At 39.7% G+C, this 16,629-nt stretch overlaps 1 protein-coding gene across 10 annotated transcripts in view; it reads right to left on the bottom strand.

Moving 5' to 3' along the window:
* Positions 1–16,629, bottom strand: part of SATB2 (SATB homeobox 2) — a 201,344-nt gene that overhangs the window by 22,799 nt on the left and 161,916 nt on the right. For all 10 annotated transcript variants that reach the window (XM_067741096.1, XM_067741093.1, XM_067741094.1 and 7 more), the window contains one exon: positions 14,220–14,417. In XM_067741096.1, the coding sequence (XP_067597197.1) occupies positions 14,220–14,417 (198 nt within the window). The remainder of the gene's footprint in view (positions 1–14,219; positions 14,418–16,629) is intronic.

Genomic DNA, 16,629 nt, shown 5'->3' with positions numbered 1-16,629 from the left:
AGTTTAGAGTACTTTGAAAAAATAATCGACTCCTCATTTTGAAGTGCACTGTCAGGGTTCACTTTATCATATCTAACAAAGTAACTCTGTTAAAATAACTGCCCCTGTGTTCTACCCAAATCTGTTGGGTGTTTGGCACTAGGGAATCCCAACGTAATGGACTCGTTACGTTACATGGCTCTGATTCTGCAAAATGAATCTAACCAGGTACTTCAGTTAGCCTTGTATACCACACACAGAAAGAAATGCAAAGACAAATGCCATGAACATGGAGCAGTAAATGTAAACTAAAGGAGAGCATGAAGAGGAAAGAGTAGAAACGACGGTTGTTTAAATATATAACTATTTCTGATACCTGAGTGATCAAGTTAGCTGTAATACCAATCAGCCATTCAGCTATGGAAACACCTAAACCTTTCTTTCATAAAGTGGCTTTTGGCATGGATACATGGATATCCACAGAGCTTTTTAAAAAAAAAAAGCTAATTGGAGTCTCTTCAGTGCTGTGCTGGTAAATGTTTAACAACAGACTCTCTACAGAAAAAAAGCTCCAATTGAATCATTTGCCAGTTCTTACAGTGTGAATAATTCAACCATGGCCAGTTCCATTCTACTAATGGTGTAAAAACCAGCTTCCAAAATTCCTGAAAACTTAACCATCAGTTCCTGCTAACTGGGGTAAGCTTACTCCAGCACACCCTGATCTGCTACCGAAAGTGATACCCGTCCGTCCTGTGCTTTCCAGACTTGGTCACTGGAATTCCTTCACCTGGCCCAACTTGCCTGTCATTTTCCCAGCCCCAAAGGGATTAGGATGAACTTGATGTGATATACAATTCCCTAAAAGATTCCATATCGAAAGGTGAAGGGCTATATGATTTGCAGTGAATTAGATCTAGAAACAACTTGTGAAGAAATTGAACTTGTGACCTCGGAACTGTCAAATCTATCTAGTTTGCTTGATCTCCCATTTCTAGGGTTAAACCGAGTAATAATAAAATAAATGAATTTCAGGACTTTGGCAGTTTTCCTTTAATTGAAAGTATGCTTGTCTATCATTACAAGGGGAAGTTCTAGACTTCAACTTAATAAAAATCAGCAGTAGTTTTCAGCTACATTAGATCCACACTAAACAGAAACAGCTGAAAAGCCACAGTAGGTAGGTTTGGCTACGATAGTTTAAAACTCAGTGGCTGGCTTTCTCTTGTAATTGTCGTAACTATCAATCATAAGAAAATCAACTGGATCTCTCTGAGCCCCTATAAGGTGTTCATAATTTGTTATGTTGATGCTAATTTGTTTTTCCAAAATGCATTTAAACCTCCCAGGGGCCATGTGTTTTTGTGTTATTTTTTGTTTTTTACATTTGCATGAAAATACTCAAATGGGGATCAGAAATAGATGAACCAACTCACAGAATGAGTGTTTCAGATCAGAATAGTCTCTGAGATCACCTAATCTAGGTTATAACTGTTTACAAAACAGTAAAAGGAAATTCTAAGGGATAAAACCCCTTGTCCAAGGTCACAACCCTGTGACTGGAGTCAAAGTCACTTACAGGCCCTTTTCTTTACCTTATCATCTTTTTTCCCGTTTGGTCAAAGGTTCATTGGAAATAGAAAGTAGTTTCTTTCTTTACAAGATGCTCTAGTTCCTGAAACACTGAATAGAAAGGCTTAGGGGTTAATGAACATATACAGAAAAATTTTTTGTATTTAAGAACTTTTCAACTACACTCAGATTTAAGCAAACCCCATCATCTACTTTATATGTGCTTTTAAAAATCATAATCAGAAGGTGCTGACTTCAAAAGAAGCATTTACGTTTGTTTCTACCATTATGTGAGCAAGGCATCATGATTTTTCAAAATTAAAATCAAACGGTTACACTTATCATCAGGTTCTTAACCCTGTGTCGTTCAATCATGGAGTACATGACGCATTTGTCATGAACTACACTTTAAATAATTCATTACCATCAATAGTAAAATTTGCAAATGTTTTACTTTTCTACCTTTGTTTTGTTTTTGGTAAATTAGAACTGATTTCTATTCTTCTACAATGACACTATTCATACTTACTTCCTCTTCTGTTTACTTGCTTATCTAGGAGGGAAAGAGGTAGAATTCCAGGTCGTGATGCCAGGAATTGAAGTAACACGAAAACCACCCATTATTATTTTCAGTATGTGGGACCCATTAAAGACTGTCTTAAGATCTTAGCAAATTCTGTATCTCTGCTCAGCCTACGAATACATAGCCTGTTCTGCAAAAGTCTGTATTCATTTCCCTGGTAGCCTCCAAGCGACTCAAGACCAGAGAAAATTTCATTCTCCTTAAGTCTGTCAGAGCCTGTACAGAGCTGCTGATAGTAAATGCTTATTTAATACTGGACCAAAGAGACTAAAACATCATTACTGCATCTTCACAACTTTGTGGATTCTAATGTGTTACAGAAGTGATTAACATAGTTTTACAAAGAACTGCATATGTAGATTAGTGACCCAAGTAGCATTTTTAAAGACAGTTTTGATGAAAAACAGATGGATAATAAGCATGTCTACTCCACCCCTAATTTCACCCCGACCACACAGACAGACACTTCTTATTTTGTCCTGGTCATGTTCTCTCTCTTCACCCAGGATGATTTCTCCAAGTGGCAACCTTATTATTTGGCACTGGGGTATGGGCTAATTCACTGTTTTGAACCAACCACCTGGCTCATTGGTGTTGATAAAGCTAGGGCCTTTGGAGGGTCAGGTGTGTGAACTAGTCCCTCTTAATAATGAGCTCGTTGTGGCAGAAAATGTGTTGTTCAAGGACTACGGGAGCTGCTTCTCACTACCTCCTTAAAATTTCTACTGGAATGCTTCTCATTCATAGTTAATTGTTGATATGAAAGGTATTCGTTGTCTTTGCAGAAGCAACAGAAATGTACATCTGCAGAGAAGGGCTTCTCCACATGGATGAAGTTCTTTGGACTCTGGAGAATAGACTCAGAAGATCTGTTAGCTTTGGTATCTTCAAACATTTTTTTTAAGGTAATGTCATCTCTGAGAGGCTCTATGTGTTTTAAAGATATTACCCAGTACATTCGGGAAACAGCTGGAAAAACTGAGGCACAGAGATGGCACCCAAGATCGGGATCGGAGAAAGGAATACAATCTATGGATTCCACTAAATCGTAGTCCGAATTCTAGGTTAAGGCAAGGCAGCCAGAGGGAAAATGAAGTCTGTTTAAAAATGCAATCTACGTGAGTAAAGGGGAGAGCTGCTCAATAGATGTGTGAAATGTGAAACTCTGTTTCATGTACTGTTATATACGTGGTGCCTAGAACGCCACCTGGCACACTGAAGGAACCCAACCAATATTTGCTGAACCAATGAATAAAAATGGCAACCTCTCAATTGTGTCTGCAGCTTGGGTCTGAAAACAGTTTTATCAGTCAATTTTAATCAGGCTTGCCAAAAGCCAGACTTTGCTAGATATCTATAAAAGTATAAAGGAGGTATTTTCCTTCTCACAGATGAAATGTGGCAAGGCCCTTCATGAGAACAATGACACATCAATGTCCACAAGTGCCTTAAGTTTATTGTTGGTTTTTTTTGTGGGTGGAGAAGGCAGGATGCATGTGAACGCACTGACTTGGTCTATTTTGCCTCTCTTTCTCAATTTGCTCCACATTGCTCGCATTGAATCAGTTTGCCCCATCACAAAATTTACTAGTCATTGCCCTAAGCTCTCTCAGCTTAAAAAAAAAAGTGTTTCAGACGTTTCAGATTATGGAAAGAAAGGAGAGTGAAAGGAAGGAAGGAAGTAGGGAGGGAGGGAGAAAATAGCTACACTGAGTTGGCCAACAGAACAATAGCAAGAACATTCTCTAACTATTCCATAGCAATATATATTTTTCAAAAGACAACTAAGCTTTATGTTCAAAAGTATTATGTTTAGTCTCATTTTCTATCAGAACATCAAGAAAAGGCCAAGGTGCTAAAGGTTTTATAATATTCTTACTTTAATTTTACCAGAAGGAAAAGAATATGACAATATATATGAGGAGTACCTTGCTGTCCCAAAACCTTTAAAAACAGACATAAATAAATGTAATTTATATTAGTGATCTTAGTGGTTTCTGAGCACTGAGCAGTGCAGAAACTCGTATCAGTGAGGAGTATTTGTCCTGATGTAAGTGACACAGCTAATCCTGCTTCTTCCCTTCACCTATAGAGTGGCATTGGGCAAAGTGCCTTCTACTCAGTTTTAGGATCTGAGAAACAAGGAGTATATCAGTAACCCACAGCATGAGCTGAAGGGATTGCGCTGCCTCTCAAAAATGCAATTAGACTATTATTTAAAGAACACAGCAATTATGGAAGAGCAAGCTACTCAGGAAACCAAGGTTCTCTATGCTGCCACAGGACAGGAAAAGACTGGGAGAAGTGGAACCCAGCCGCTTGACATTTCACTTCCAACCAATAGCTAACCCTGGATGTTTAATTTGGAAGGTGGTGTGTTGTGAAGATTTAGTCACTAATAGGGCAAGCTCTGCTTGGCAAAAACACTGGAACAACCCCATGAAGAATGAGAAATAGAAAGCTAACTCCAATTATTAAAATGATAAGCCTGGTAAAACGTTGAACCTGCTTTAAAACAGTAAATAGGCAGAGCCAGAACAGAGTATGATAAAATTTTAAGTTTAATTCCTATCAGGATCTATAGCACAGTGCCTGAAAGCATGGATGTACATGATAAATGTTAGAAAAACGGCAATGAAATATAAAGGCATAATACTTTGGATACACACAAACTTAAAATCACTCTTAGGCATTAGTTCCTTACTGCTTACATGTCCAGAGCACTTTACATTTAAAAAGTCATATAAATCTCCCTTGATACGAGAATTTTTTTTTTTTTTGCGCTACGTGGGCCTCTCACTGTTGTGGCCTCTCCCATTGCGGAGCACAGGCTCCCGACGCGCAGGCTCAGCGGCCATGGCTCACGGGCCCAGCCGCTCCGCGGCATGTGGGATCTTCCTGGACCGGGGCACGAACCCGTGTCCCCTGCATCGGCAGGCGGACTCTCAACCACTGTGCCACCAGGGAAGCCCCACGAGAATTTTATATTAGACTTGTTAATCATACCTGCTACCATCTATCCTGACAAATGCAGGGCTCCTAAAGGGCCTTAACTTCCCAGCACAAGGACATGGCATTCACAGGTTACCTGTAGGTGGTCTGCAGCCAGCTAGCTTTCCACTTCCCATGCTCCTTGAGGTCATTCTAACCTTGTGCCCAACAAAGCCCTTTCTCTAAAATGCAGTGACTTCCAAATTAAGCATCACATTACTGGTTGGAAATTAAGTGTCAAGAAAGTTTGCCTTCATGGGGATAAGGTGGACCAGCCAATTTCTCTCTTATAAGTATTTAAAGTAATAAGTAAGAGCGGGTAACAGAAGCTGGATTTCATAAAGGCATACAAAAAAGTCATGAGGTAGAGCAGAGGTCGTGGGCAGGTCAAGGTTTTGAGAAGGTAGAATTATAATTCAGAGAAACTATGCATAGTAAGCAGAAGTCATATGGTAGACAACTATAGAGTAAATGGTAAATCAGATGAGAGCAGAAAGAAAAAGACTGATAGCAGGAAGAAGCTGATATGGGGAGGGGGTATGTTATATCCAGGATTGCAAAGGAGGGGGTGAATCCACGAACTCCAGCTGCTGAATTACAAGTCCCAGGTTCAGAGAATTCACATATTCACAGTCCTACACCTGGATTTTCATGAAGTTCTTTCACCCTCAATTTCTTTGAATACGTCTCCAATAATTAAGCTGGAATTTCTATGTCTTGCAAAAGAAAAAAAAATTACTTTAAGAAATTTAAAAAGTAGACAAGCAACTTGCTTAAATCTCTAGAGAAAACAAAGCCATAGCTAATGTCCAATCTATCAGCTAGCAACTCTAAGGAAGTTATTAAACTTTTTCACATCACCACCAAGAGAAACCTGTTCACTACACTTTGGAAGAAGCTGAACCCAAGATAGAAATGTCCATGTTCTAGAATAAAAAGAGTTAGTTGTAAATAACCTCCAAATCTTTCTATATTCCTGGTGACAAATTTAAAAGTTTGGATGTGCTGAAAGGCTAACTGGTCACAAAGAAATGAGGAACGCTCTCCAAGTTGAATAAATGCATGAAGGATAGCATAACGTTAATAAGAAAAAGGCTAGCGTGGCTCCTGACTGATGGTCAGGGACTCCCAAAGTTTTCCCGACTGAGGACCTACGTATACCCACCTGCTATAATACTTCATCTAAAATGGCAGGTGTCTATCTGCACATTTCCTCACAACTAGGGTAGAGTTTCAAACCTCTAGAGCCACATTCAGATAGCAGGCTTTGAATAGGAGCTTGGAATGAATCCAAAATGGGAGAATTTCTAGTAACCTGGTTAAAGAATTTGCAAACATCCTTAATTGATTAATTAATTAGCTTATTTATATTCTTAGACACTGTCCTTTTGAAAGCAAATTCACAAATCAAAATATACCTACAGCTGAAGCAGAAAGCCATGATCAAATTCTCAGGGCTTAATCATAGATTTCAAATACCCTTAAACACTAGCAATGAGAGTCACATTCCAAAGCTACCTCAAAAATGCCGAAAAAGCTGAAGAGAAAGTGAAAATTTCAGTCACATCAGTTCTTTGACATCACACCAATGAGCTACAGGTTTCACAGCACTGAATATCCTGTAAAAAAGAAGCTAACAAAACTAGATCTCTTCAGTAGAATGATTAAAAATTAAATGATGTACGTAAACAGCTTTGCCGAATACCAGACAGCTATAACAGCAAGTGTTCAGGGAAGGCTGGCTGCTGCATGTTTAGCAGTTCTTTCTAGCACAGAGAAAAAAGTCAGACGCTGAATGTAGACTAATGTGGATTTAAGGTCCCACTTTGAGCAGGTTACTAAACTTCTCTAAGCTTCAGTTTCTCACGTGTGCAAGTAGATGCTGCCCCCCACAACCTTGGTGGGGTTTCTACACGGGTTTCTCAGCCCCAGCACTATTGACACTGTGGAACAGATAAGTCTTTGGTGGGGAGGCTGTCATGTGCATTATGGGACATTTGACAGCATCCCTGGCCTCCACCCAGTAGATATCAGTAGAATCCCCAAGTTATAGTAATCAAAAATGTCTCCAGACACTGCCAAATAGCCCATGGGGGCAAAGTCACCGCTGGTTGAGAACCACGGGTTGACATCAGCACAGGGATTCGGTAGCTTAGAAAATGCTGAGAATACCCTGAGTGGGTGGCAATGCAGACAAGCTGAAGTATAAAGCTGGTGTCAGCTGTCACACACCAGGTCTCTCACATTCTTCCTCAGTGTACGGCATGGAATTTTAAAACAAGTACTTGTCAGGAAACCGCACAGCAGCAAGCTCAGAATTCCTGGACTTACAAAATAACCCATGGAAACACTGTGGTGGAAATATAATAAAGCACAAACTGCACAGACAGGAACAGTTTGGCAAATGCTTCCCAATCAACCCCACTCAGTGACCTAGTCATAGCATGAGCGATGTCCTTTCTTCTCTACTGCACTGAGAGTGAAATCAGAGGAAAGACTGAATGCCAAAAACGCCTGTGTTTTCATTCAGCTGGCGATCCTGGCTTCAGGCAAGGCTCTTCATCTCTGCTCCAGTTTTTCCAATTGTAAAATGGACTTGGTAATAATGAATACCCTGACTTAACTAGTTTTTGATTCTAAGTTTGAGGCCCCTCACGATAGGGCCTCAGGTCATAATAACCACTAGGGGTAAAATCACTACAACCACAAGAAATCATTTTGTCTCCAACCGTTTGAGGTAAACAATGCAATGTATTTCACCTTTTTCGTGGAATGTTTTAGTTTGTCATACCGTTTCATCTCACCTATGTTGGTCTTCTTTGCGCTATCCATACATGAACCAGAAATATTACGTATATTAGCATTTTGCAACATTTATTTTTCATTATTACTCCCCAAAGGAGCCTTTGTAGGCATTTTTTCCTAATCATTTTCCCTGCATCATGAAATTTTAATACCAGATATACAGAATATCTCTTTATGTACTATGTCCCTTTGGAGGGCAATAAACAACTGTAAACAAGATTTTTATGCCCCCAAGAATCAATGTTTACTCCCTGGGGCAATACTGCCCCCACTGAGGGTCCATAGTGTAGGTGAACCTAGTTTGCAAGGTGTGTTCAGAGCCTGGAAAATCATGTTTTAGACACAGTAGGAACGTAAATGGGGGTTCAAAAGAGACTTAGAATATCAGAAAGAAAACTGGAGAAACGGGATAATTCCATATGGCATCAAACCTGGAGAGAACTGAATTCCCAAGGAAAAAACATCTCATTCCTCCAGGACCCCCAAGTCCCTAGGGCCGACTATACCCCTTAGCGGACCCAAGCCCAACTATAACCTAGCTTCATCCCTGAAGGGAAATTCCATCAAATATGCATTTCAAGGATTGTTAGGTGTTAAAATTATAAAAATAAATGACACACAATGGTTACCATGGAAGAAATCAGAAGCACACGGCAAAGGTGTGTGTGGCTTTAGTGTGGCAGCTTCGGATGTAGGACTCGTGGGGCAAGCTGGTCTCAATGGGACAGAGTGACGGGACAGGAGCAGCCTAAGTGAACAAAGTGGATGGGACATATGTGCATGGAAATAGCATGTGGGCAGTGGGGATCCTGCAGCAGGATGGCAAGGATGTGTCCTGAATAGAGTATGTCAGCTCCAGCCATGTGGCCCAGTGGGTCAGATCTTCTGAATTTCTGGATTGCTATGTGAAATCCAGATTTTAAATGAAATATCCTAATTTCTAAACGTGGGCTTGAATTTTTCAAAACTTTCATGGGCTTAAAAAAAAAGAAACACATCTGCATGCAATATAAGACTACCAATTAGTAAACTATTTGCAAACAAAGGGCAAGAAAATTTTCCTTCCTTCTGTGAGGAAAGAGGCTCTGACTCTTAACGGACTTCTCAACATCACAGAAAGCACTGAATGGGGAGGGGGTGATTCCAAGCTCTTTCTTTTATCCAGTACATCTGTGGATCTCTAATTTAACAGACTATATCTGGTGAGTAATTATGCACAAAGGTCACCATTTCATATCTTTATAATTAAAAAAAAATTGGGAAATAGTGTACCCTAACTGCTTAAAGAAACTTAAATGGCACCTTTCCATGACAAGTGGAGTGGACTTCTGTGTGTATTTTAATATGCTGCATCATCAGAGCCTCTTAATAATCACTGATTTCACCCATATTTAACAATTTAAAAACCAAAGGAGACAAAAGACCTGTATGCAGAAAACTATAAGACACTGATGAAAGAAATTAAAGATGATACAAACAGATGGAGGGATATACCATGTTTTTGGATTGGAAGAATCAACATTATGACAATGACTATACTACCCAAAGCAATCTACAGATTCAATTCAATCCCTATCAAACTACCAATGACATTTTTCACAGAACTAGAACAAAAAATTTCACAATTTGTATGGAAACACAAAAGCTCCAAATAGCCAAAGTAATCTTGAGAAAGAAAAATAGATCTGGAGGAATCAGGCTCCCTGACTTCAGACTATACTACAAAGCTACAGTAATCAAGACAGTATGGTACTGGCACAAAAACAGAAATATAGATCAATGGAACAGGACAGAAAGCCCAGAGATAAACCCATGCACCTATGGCCACCTTATTTTTGATAAAGGAGGCAAGAATATACAATGGAGAAAAGACAGCCTCTTCAATAAGTGGTGCTGGGAAAACTGGACAGCTACATGTAAAAGAATGAAATTGTGTATGGTGTTAGAACACTCTCTAACACCATACACAAAAATAAACTCAAAATGGATTAAGGACCTAAATGTAAGGCCAGACACCATCAAACTCTTAGAGGAAAACATAGGCAGAACACCCTACGACATAAATCACAGCAAGATCCTTTTTGACCCACCTCCTAGAGAAATGGAAATAAAAACAAAAATAAACAAATGGGACCTAATGAAACTTCAAAGCTTTTGCACAGCAAAGGAAACCATAAACAAGACCAAAAGACAACCCTCAGAAGGGGAGAAAATATTTGCAAATGAAGCAACTAACAAAGGATTAATCTCCAAAATATACACGCAGCTCATGCAGTTCAATATCAGAAAAACAAACAACCCAATCCAAAAATGGGCAGAAGACCTAAATAGACATTTCTCCAAAGAAGATATACAAACTGCCAACAAACACATGAAAGGATGCTCAACATCACTAATCATTAGAGAAGTGCAAATCAAAACTACAATGAGGTATCATCTTACACCGGTCAGAATGGCCATCATTGAAAAATCTACAAACAATAAATGCTGGAGAGGGTGTGGAGAAAAGGGAACCCTCTTGCACTGTTGGTGGGAATGTAAATTGATACAGCCACTATGGAGAACATACGGAGGTTCCTTAAAAAACTAAAAATAGAACTACCATACGACCCAGCCATCCCACTACTGGGCATATACCCTGAGAAAACCATAATTCAAAAAGAGTCATGTGCCACAATGTTCATTGCAGCTCTATTTACAATAGCCAGGACATGGAAGCAACCTAAGTGTCCATCGACAGATGAATGGATAAAGAAGATGTGGCACATATATACAACGGAATATTACTCAGCCATAAAAAGAAACGAAATTGAGTTATTTGTAGTGAGGTGGATGGACCTAGAGTCTGTCATACAGAGTGAAGTCAGAAAAAGAAAAATAAATACTGTATGCTAACACATGTATATGGAACCTAAAAAAGAAAAAGAAAAAAAATGGTTCTGAAAAACCTAGGGGCTGGACAGGAATAAAGACTCAGATGTAGAGAATGGACTTGAAGACACAGGGAGGGGGAAGGGTAAGCTGGGACGAAGTGAGAGAGTGGCATGGACATATATACACTACCAAATGTAAAATAGATACCTAGTGGGAAGCAGCCACATAGCACAGGGAGACTAGCTCAGTGCTTTGGGACCACCTAGAGGGGTGGGATAGGGAGGGTGGGAGGAAGGGAGACACAAGAGAGAGGAGATATGGGCATATATGTACATGTATAGCTGATTCAGTTTGTTATAAAACAGAAACTAACACACCGTTGTAAAGCAATTATACTCCAATAAAGAGGTTAAAAATTTTAAAATGGTGTGTTTTCTGCCTAATTAGACAAAATGTAACATCACCAAACTAGTACTACCAACATATGAATTTTTAAATTCCTAAAACATGTAAGCAATTATATCTTCCTAAAATTTTAATTGATACAAAGGCACAAGTGAATCCCAACCCTGAGTCCAACAGCTTAACTTCTGGACAATTACAGACATTTTTAAGTAGTCTGGGACCTTTTTGAATACAGTCCTTCCCAAATCACAGAGGCTGTGCTAACTCTATTCTCCAGTCTCAAGAGTTTTGCTGGTTAGTTCAAGTTCTCTTCATTTTTCATATCACGGAAGAGAAATACAGCATTCAAAGCAGTGTCATCTGGACAGGCATGACGTAAAAAAAAAAAATAAGTGATGTATTGGAGACTTTCACAGTTGTTCTGGGATCAAGGTCAATGGCTAAGACAAAGTCAGTGTAGAGAAAATTACCTTATTTGTAAACTCTTTAGCTAAGAGCTGAGTGATAGGAATAATCTTTTATAAAATAAGTGAATTCTCTTAGTGATATCAGAAGTTAATGTTAATAGCCACAGACTGCTTAAAACTGAAAAGGAAAATTACAGACTGACTCTTAGCCATTATTGTCAGCACACTTTAGTTCTGACACACTAACATAAAAGGTAATAAAACTCATAAATCAATTGGCTGCCTGCTTCTAAGATTTACTTTACTTAGAATGGTCAGTTAAAAGACAAAATACGATGTTGAATGTCATTTTAGCTACCTAAACACAGGGACCTCACAGAGATGAGAATTTCTGGACAAAGAATGGAGACAGGAATATACAAGAGCCATCATCCAAATGAAGGGAGGTCCTCATTTTAATGGAAAACAAGTATTAGTATCCTTATCTCAAACTTCTCTAAATTTTCAACTTTGTCATCATCCTATGATAAAAAAGAAATGCTACTAATGTCTACAATAAATCAATTTTTTTCACTCCTGTTCTGTTTCTATCTTGCTTGGATTGACTAAGATGGACCCTGAATGAAAAGTCCACACAAAGTCAGTAGTTTCCTGAAGCTAGTCATTGGCCCTGTGTTGGTTCAACACAGATGTTTGGATCAATTCACATCAAAATGAGAAAAACAAGGGTGATGGTGAGTTTTTCATATGACTGAATTTATACATTTGTAAGATCTTTTGCCTAAGGCTATCCTTTTCATTAATTTGTTTGTTATTTTATTGTATGAAATATATGAATAACAAACGTGAGTGCCCATTGAATTTTTTTTTACTTAGACAATTTTACTAATTTTTATTTGTAAATATATTTTATAACAACTAATTTTAATGGTCTTTCTAATTCAGCCAAAATAATATTTTTAAAGTACATTCCATTTCAGTATTTGCTCTTACTTCCACCACCTTGAATTTTTTGAATAAATTTATTTTCTAAAATAAAAGGTTGGTGAACCTACAATGTGCCCCTGTTTAATTTTAATTTCTACTAAAACTCAAAATCTAAAAACCACCGCTCCATGTGACTCAGCACGTTGGTCTAATTATCTATAAGGAGGTGCCCTGGTGTTTGGATGAGGCCCCAGCTAGGAAAGGACAAGAGAGGGAAGGCTGGTCCTGAAGGGTAAGACTTGGGACTCATCTCCGGGGAATGAGTCACCCAAGCACTAATCCAGAGCCTGGACAGCGGGCTCTCCCACTTATTAACCAAGTACCCCTTTTTACCTCCCCTCTGAGTTCATTGTGGATATTATAAGAGGCTCCTGTATGTGTATAGCTCTATGAACTCATGAGTCTAACGATCTGGGCGATTCACTCCATGACTTTGGAAAGTGACCAATGAGAGCATGAGAGCACTGACTGAGATGTCAATATTTGGATGCAAAGTGATATAATGGCCCCACTGGCTTCTGGCTTCTCCCCAGGGGATGTGAGGGTGGAGTAAGGGGAAAGGTGACAGGAAACCTCAGGCAGAGCATTTCACTGTGTCCTTTACCGTCTCTCCTATGCTCTCTGATCAAGACCCCATGCCCCACACTTCTTTCATCCTCATCTTCCATTCTTCACACACATGTGCACACGTGCATGCACTCCTGCCTCAATGGCCCTCTTCTTGCTACACACAAGGAGATTCCGACAGGCCTTAGAGGATCCTCTTTGGTGGCAGTTGGAATTGGTGGTATTGGACAGGAGGATAAGTCTCACAGTCTGACAAAACAATTTGTGGCACAACTCAAAGAGGTGTAACTGTAGAAACCCTCATTAATATTTCTTCCCGAAAGTAATTGACTTTAGACTACAGCAAGCGTCGGTAGTTAAGATCAATGACTCTCAGAAATAAATATTATTTCTCTCAGTGAGAGCAAAAATCTAAGCAAACAAAACATGCAACCCAAATGAAGGTAGATTTCTAAAAGACAGGAAACCAAACACAGCAGGAACTCATCTAAAAAATACTAAGGTCTGTCACAATTTCTCTCAAAGGTTCAACTGAGTTCAGTGGTATTCCCTAGCTCATGCGGAAATTTCTTTTCCTCAGCCTAATGAAATATTCCTTGAGGAATTTTGGATCAATTCATTGGCTACTTCAGAGTTTTTTCTTTAGAAAATGAACTGATGGAAACAATGAACTATGGCTTCCAATTGGGAGATTTAATTCTCCATGAGTTCTCTGGCTTCACAATCCCACAAGTAAAATGCTCTCAGGAAAGCAGCTGCCTTTGGATTAGACTTCTCAGTCATTTGTGTGTGTGTGTGTGTGTGTGTGTGTGTGTGTGTGTGTGTGTGAGAGAGAGAGAGAGAGAGAGAGAGAGGAGAGAGAGAGAGAGGTGTGCACATGCACACACACACACACACACTGTGCCCACTGTGAAAACAGGGCCCTCTGTTTTTGGGGACATGGCATGAGACACCTTCCGAGGGGAGGTGATGTGGTGTGCCCCTATGACCCTTCACAGTTACTGGCACCAACAGCTTTGCTCTGGTTTGTGGGAGAAGGGGACGCCCACCTGCACTGGCTCAGGGGGAAGCTGGACCACGTGCTGCATGCGCTCGCTGTGATGGTGCCTCGATTCCTCTTCATAAATCACATCCCTCTCGTGTTGGGGAAGGTTCAGGAAGCGACGGATGGTACAGAGGTTCTCCCAGAGGGTGCGGTTTTCTGGGCTGGGGTTCTCCTTCCAGCGGAGCAGTTCACACAGCCAGCCCTAGAAACAGAGAAGGTCACTTGAATTAACCTGAAGAGTGCAGAGCAGCAGAGGCGGGTTTGAGTGCAGTCAAGTACCATACCGGTTTATCATATTTTTACATCAAACTTGTTCCCACCAAACTGGGAAAACAGTGATACAGCCTGACAACTCTGAAAACCAACCAATGACCACGCATATAGTTACACCAATACCTGAGGATCTTTGGTCTTTATTAATTATCTTATCACCCTTCCTATTGAATATATTCTCAATTAATTTACAGTTCCTTTGTAAAAGATACTCAAGGAAGATTGTAGCTATCCAATTCTCAGCAAGAGTAATTCATGTTCGTCAGCAACAATTTTTAAAAATTACCCAACTGGATAGTACTCCATTCCAAGAAAAAAGTGAAGATGAACAAACATGTATTGCAAAATGGCAAATTCTAAAGAAGAAAAAATACCTAAGTATAAATAGGGAGGAAATGGCCTCACAATTATCAATAACTCCTCCATAACAACCTCAGCTAGAATGAAAAACTGTACTCCTGCTCAATCTCTGAATGCAATGGGCTCCAGGCCCTTTTAACCATCACCTTCCTGCCTCAGCCACACCTGCAGGAAGGTAGGCAGTCGGACGGGTCACACCTGCAAATGTCTGCCTCCCAACTCTGGCATCCGGATGTTCTCTTGCAACTGCACAAGAAAGAAACTGTAATGCAAATAATGATGGATTATATGAAAATAATACAGAGGATGCTGTCAACATCGCTCACTGACTCATGTCAAAATATTTTACGCAGTAGCTTTCTAACCCATCATTTCCAAGCTACGTTGCTAATTTTAAAAACAAGAACCGTCCCACATCACGCCTCCTGCAAGAGTAAGAATTTTTCTAAAAAGGTGCATAAGTAAACACAAACGACTTTGTAAAAAATAAATCCCGAACCTCAACAAATTCTATATCATAACTTGTAAGCCAATGAAAGTTCCTGACACGTATTATAAAAACCCCTTATAATATCATAAGCTGTTGTTTGTCTAACTCTCCACTGTGTCTTCTGCCTTTACCCAAAAAAAGGCAAGATTTGATTATCTCCGCTGCATCAGCCAAGACAGCAACACCAGCTGTTCTCATTGTGCAGCCTCTTCCTCGCGGCCTCCATGTTAATAACCTGATCATTCCATTTTCTCCTTCAACTGCCGGCTGCAGCACCGCAAAGAGACAAAAACCCAGGCCCATCTGCAGCAGCTGTAGGCACTGAACTGTGAAGCCACTGGGGATTTATAAACTAATCTGTAACACAACACTGCCTTGTTTTTACAAGTGAGAGGCCACATTTGTGCAGACCTGATCTTTTCTTGCAATAAACTGGGAGCTGGGGAGAGTTAGAGGGTTAGGAAGAATGAAAACAAGATATCTAATCATTTGCTTGGAAATGTTTTCCCAAGTATTTTCATAGATTTCTTTTTTTCCGACTCAATTGAGAGACAGGTAATGGTTGATTTTCAAGGTGCAACATATATGAAAATTTTAGACGATTCAATTTTTATCCCTATCAGGAAATAAATTATATTTAAAAAAATCTCCTAGTCCCAAAGTGTTTCCTCAAGGGTTTCTTTGTACAAAGCAAAGAATTCTTGAAATGGAAAACAAACCATCTGTGGAAAAAGTAAGCTCCATTTCTCTGTCTTTTCACAGATCTGAATAAGTCTCCAACTGAACTCTTTCAAATGTTTCCAACAGGTATGTTTAACATCTCCCAGGGGAGGCTACAGCATGGAGACCAATTGTTTAACAGAAAATAAAAACAAAAACCTGCATCTGTGAAAAGATGAAGTTCTGAGATACCCAGACCTTAAGGAGGACAGCACCTGCTGTTCCGCATGAGGAGTGAATTGCATTGTGGGAAGCCACAGCTTGAAATGAGACAGGTGACAGCTGAGTGGTATCTCCACTTATGATACTCGGAATGTCTCGCACAACATTCATTGCCGCATTTGATTTATATGCGCTGTTATAATCTGCACTCATTACAACCACTTAGAACAAACTACAGACCTCGTTATGGACTGTGTGCTGTCTGCCATCAGTCTTTAAGAAGTGTAGTGCTCAATTTGCCCACTGACATGCAAGGTCCTGACCTTGAAGCTATTAGGGAGCGGATTAGACACAAGTGTGATCATGTGTGCAGACATAAGCAAACCAAATTAATTTCTGGCACAGGGAG

The sequence above is a fragment of the Pseudorca crassidens genome, chromosome 6, assembly GCF_039906515.1.
Source record: "Pseudorca crassidens isolate mPseCra1 chromosome 6, mPseCra1.hap1, whole genome shotgun sequence".
Lineage (NCBI taxonomy): Eukaryota > Metazoa > Chordata > Mammalia > Artiodactyla > Delphinidae > Pseudorca > Pseudorca crassidens.
This window is presented reverse-complemented; position numbering and strand designations above follow the sequence as displayed.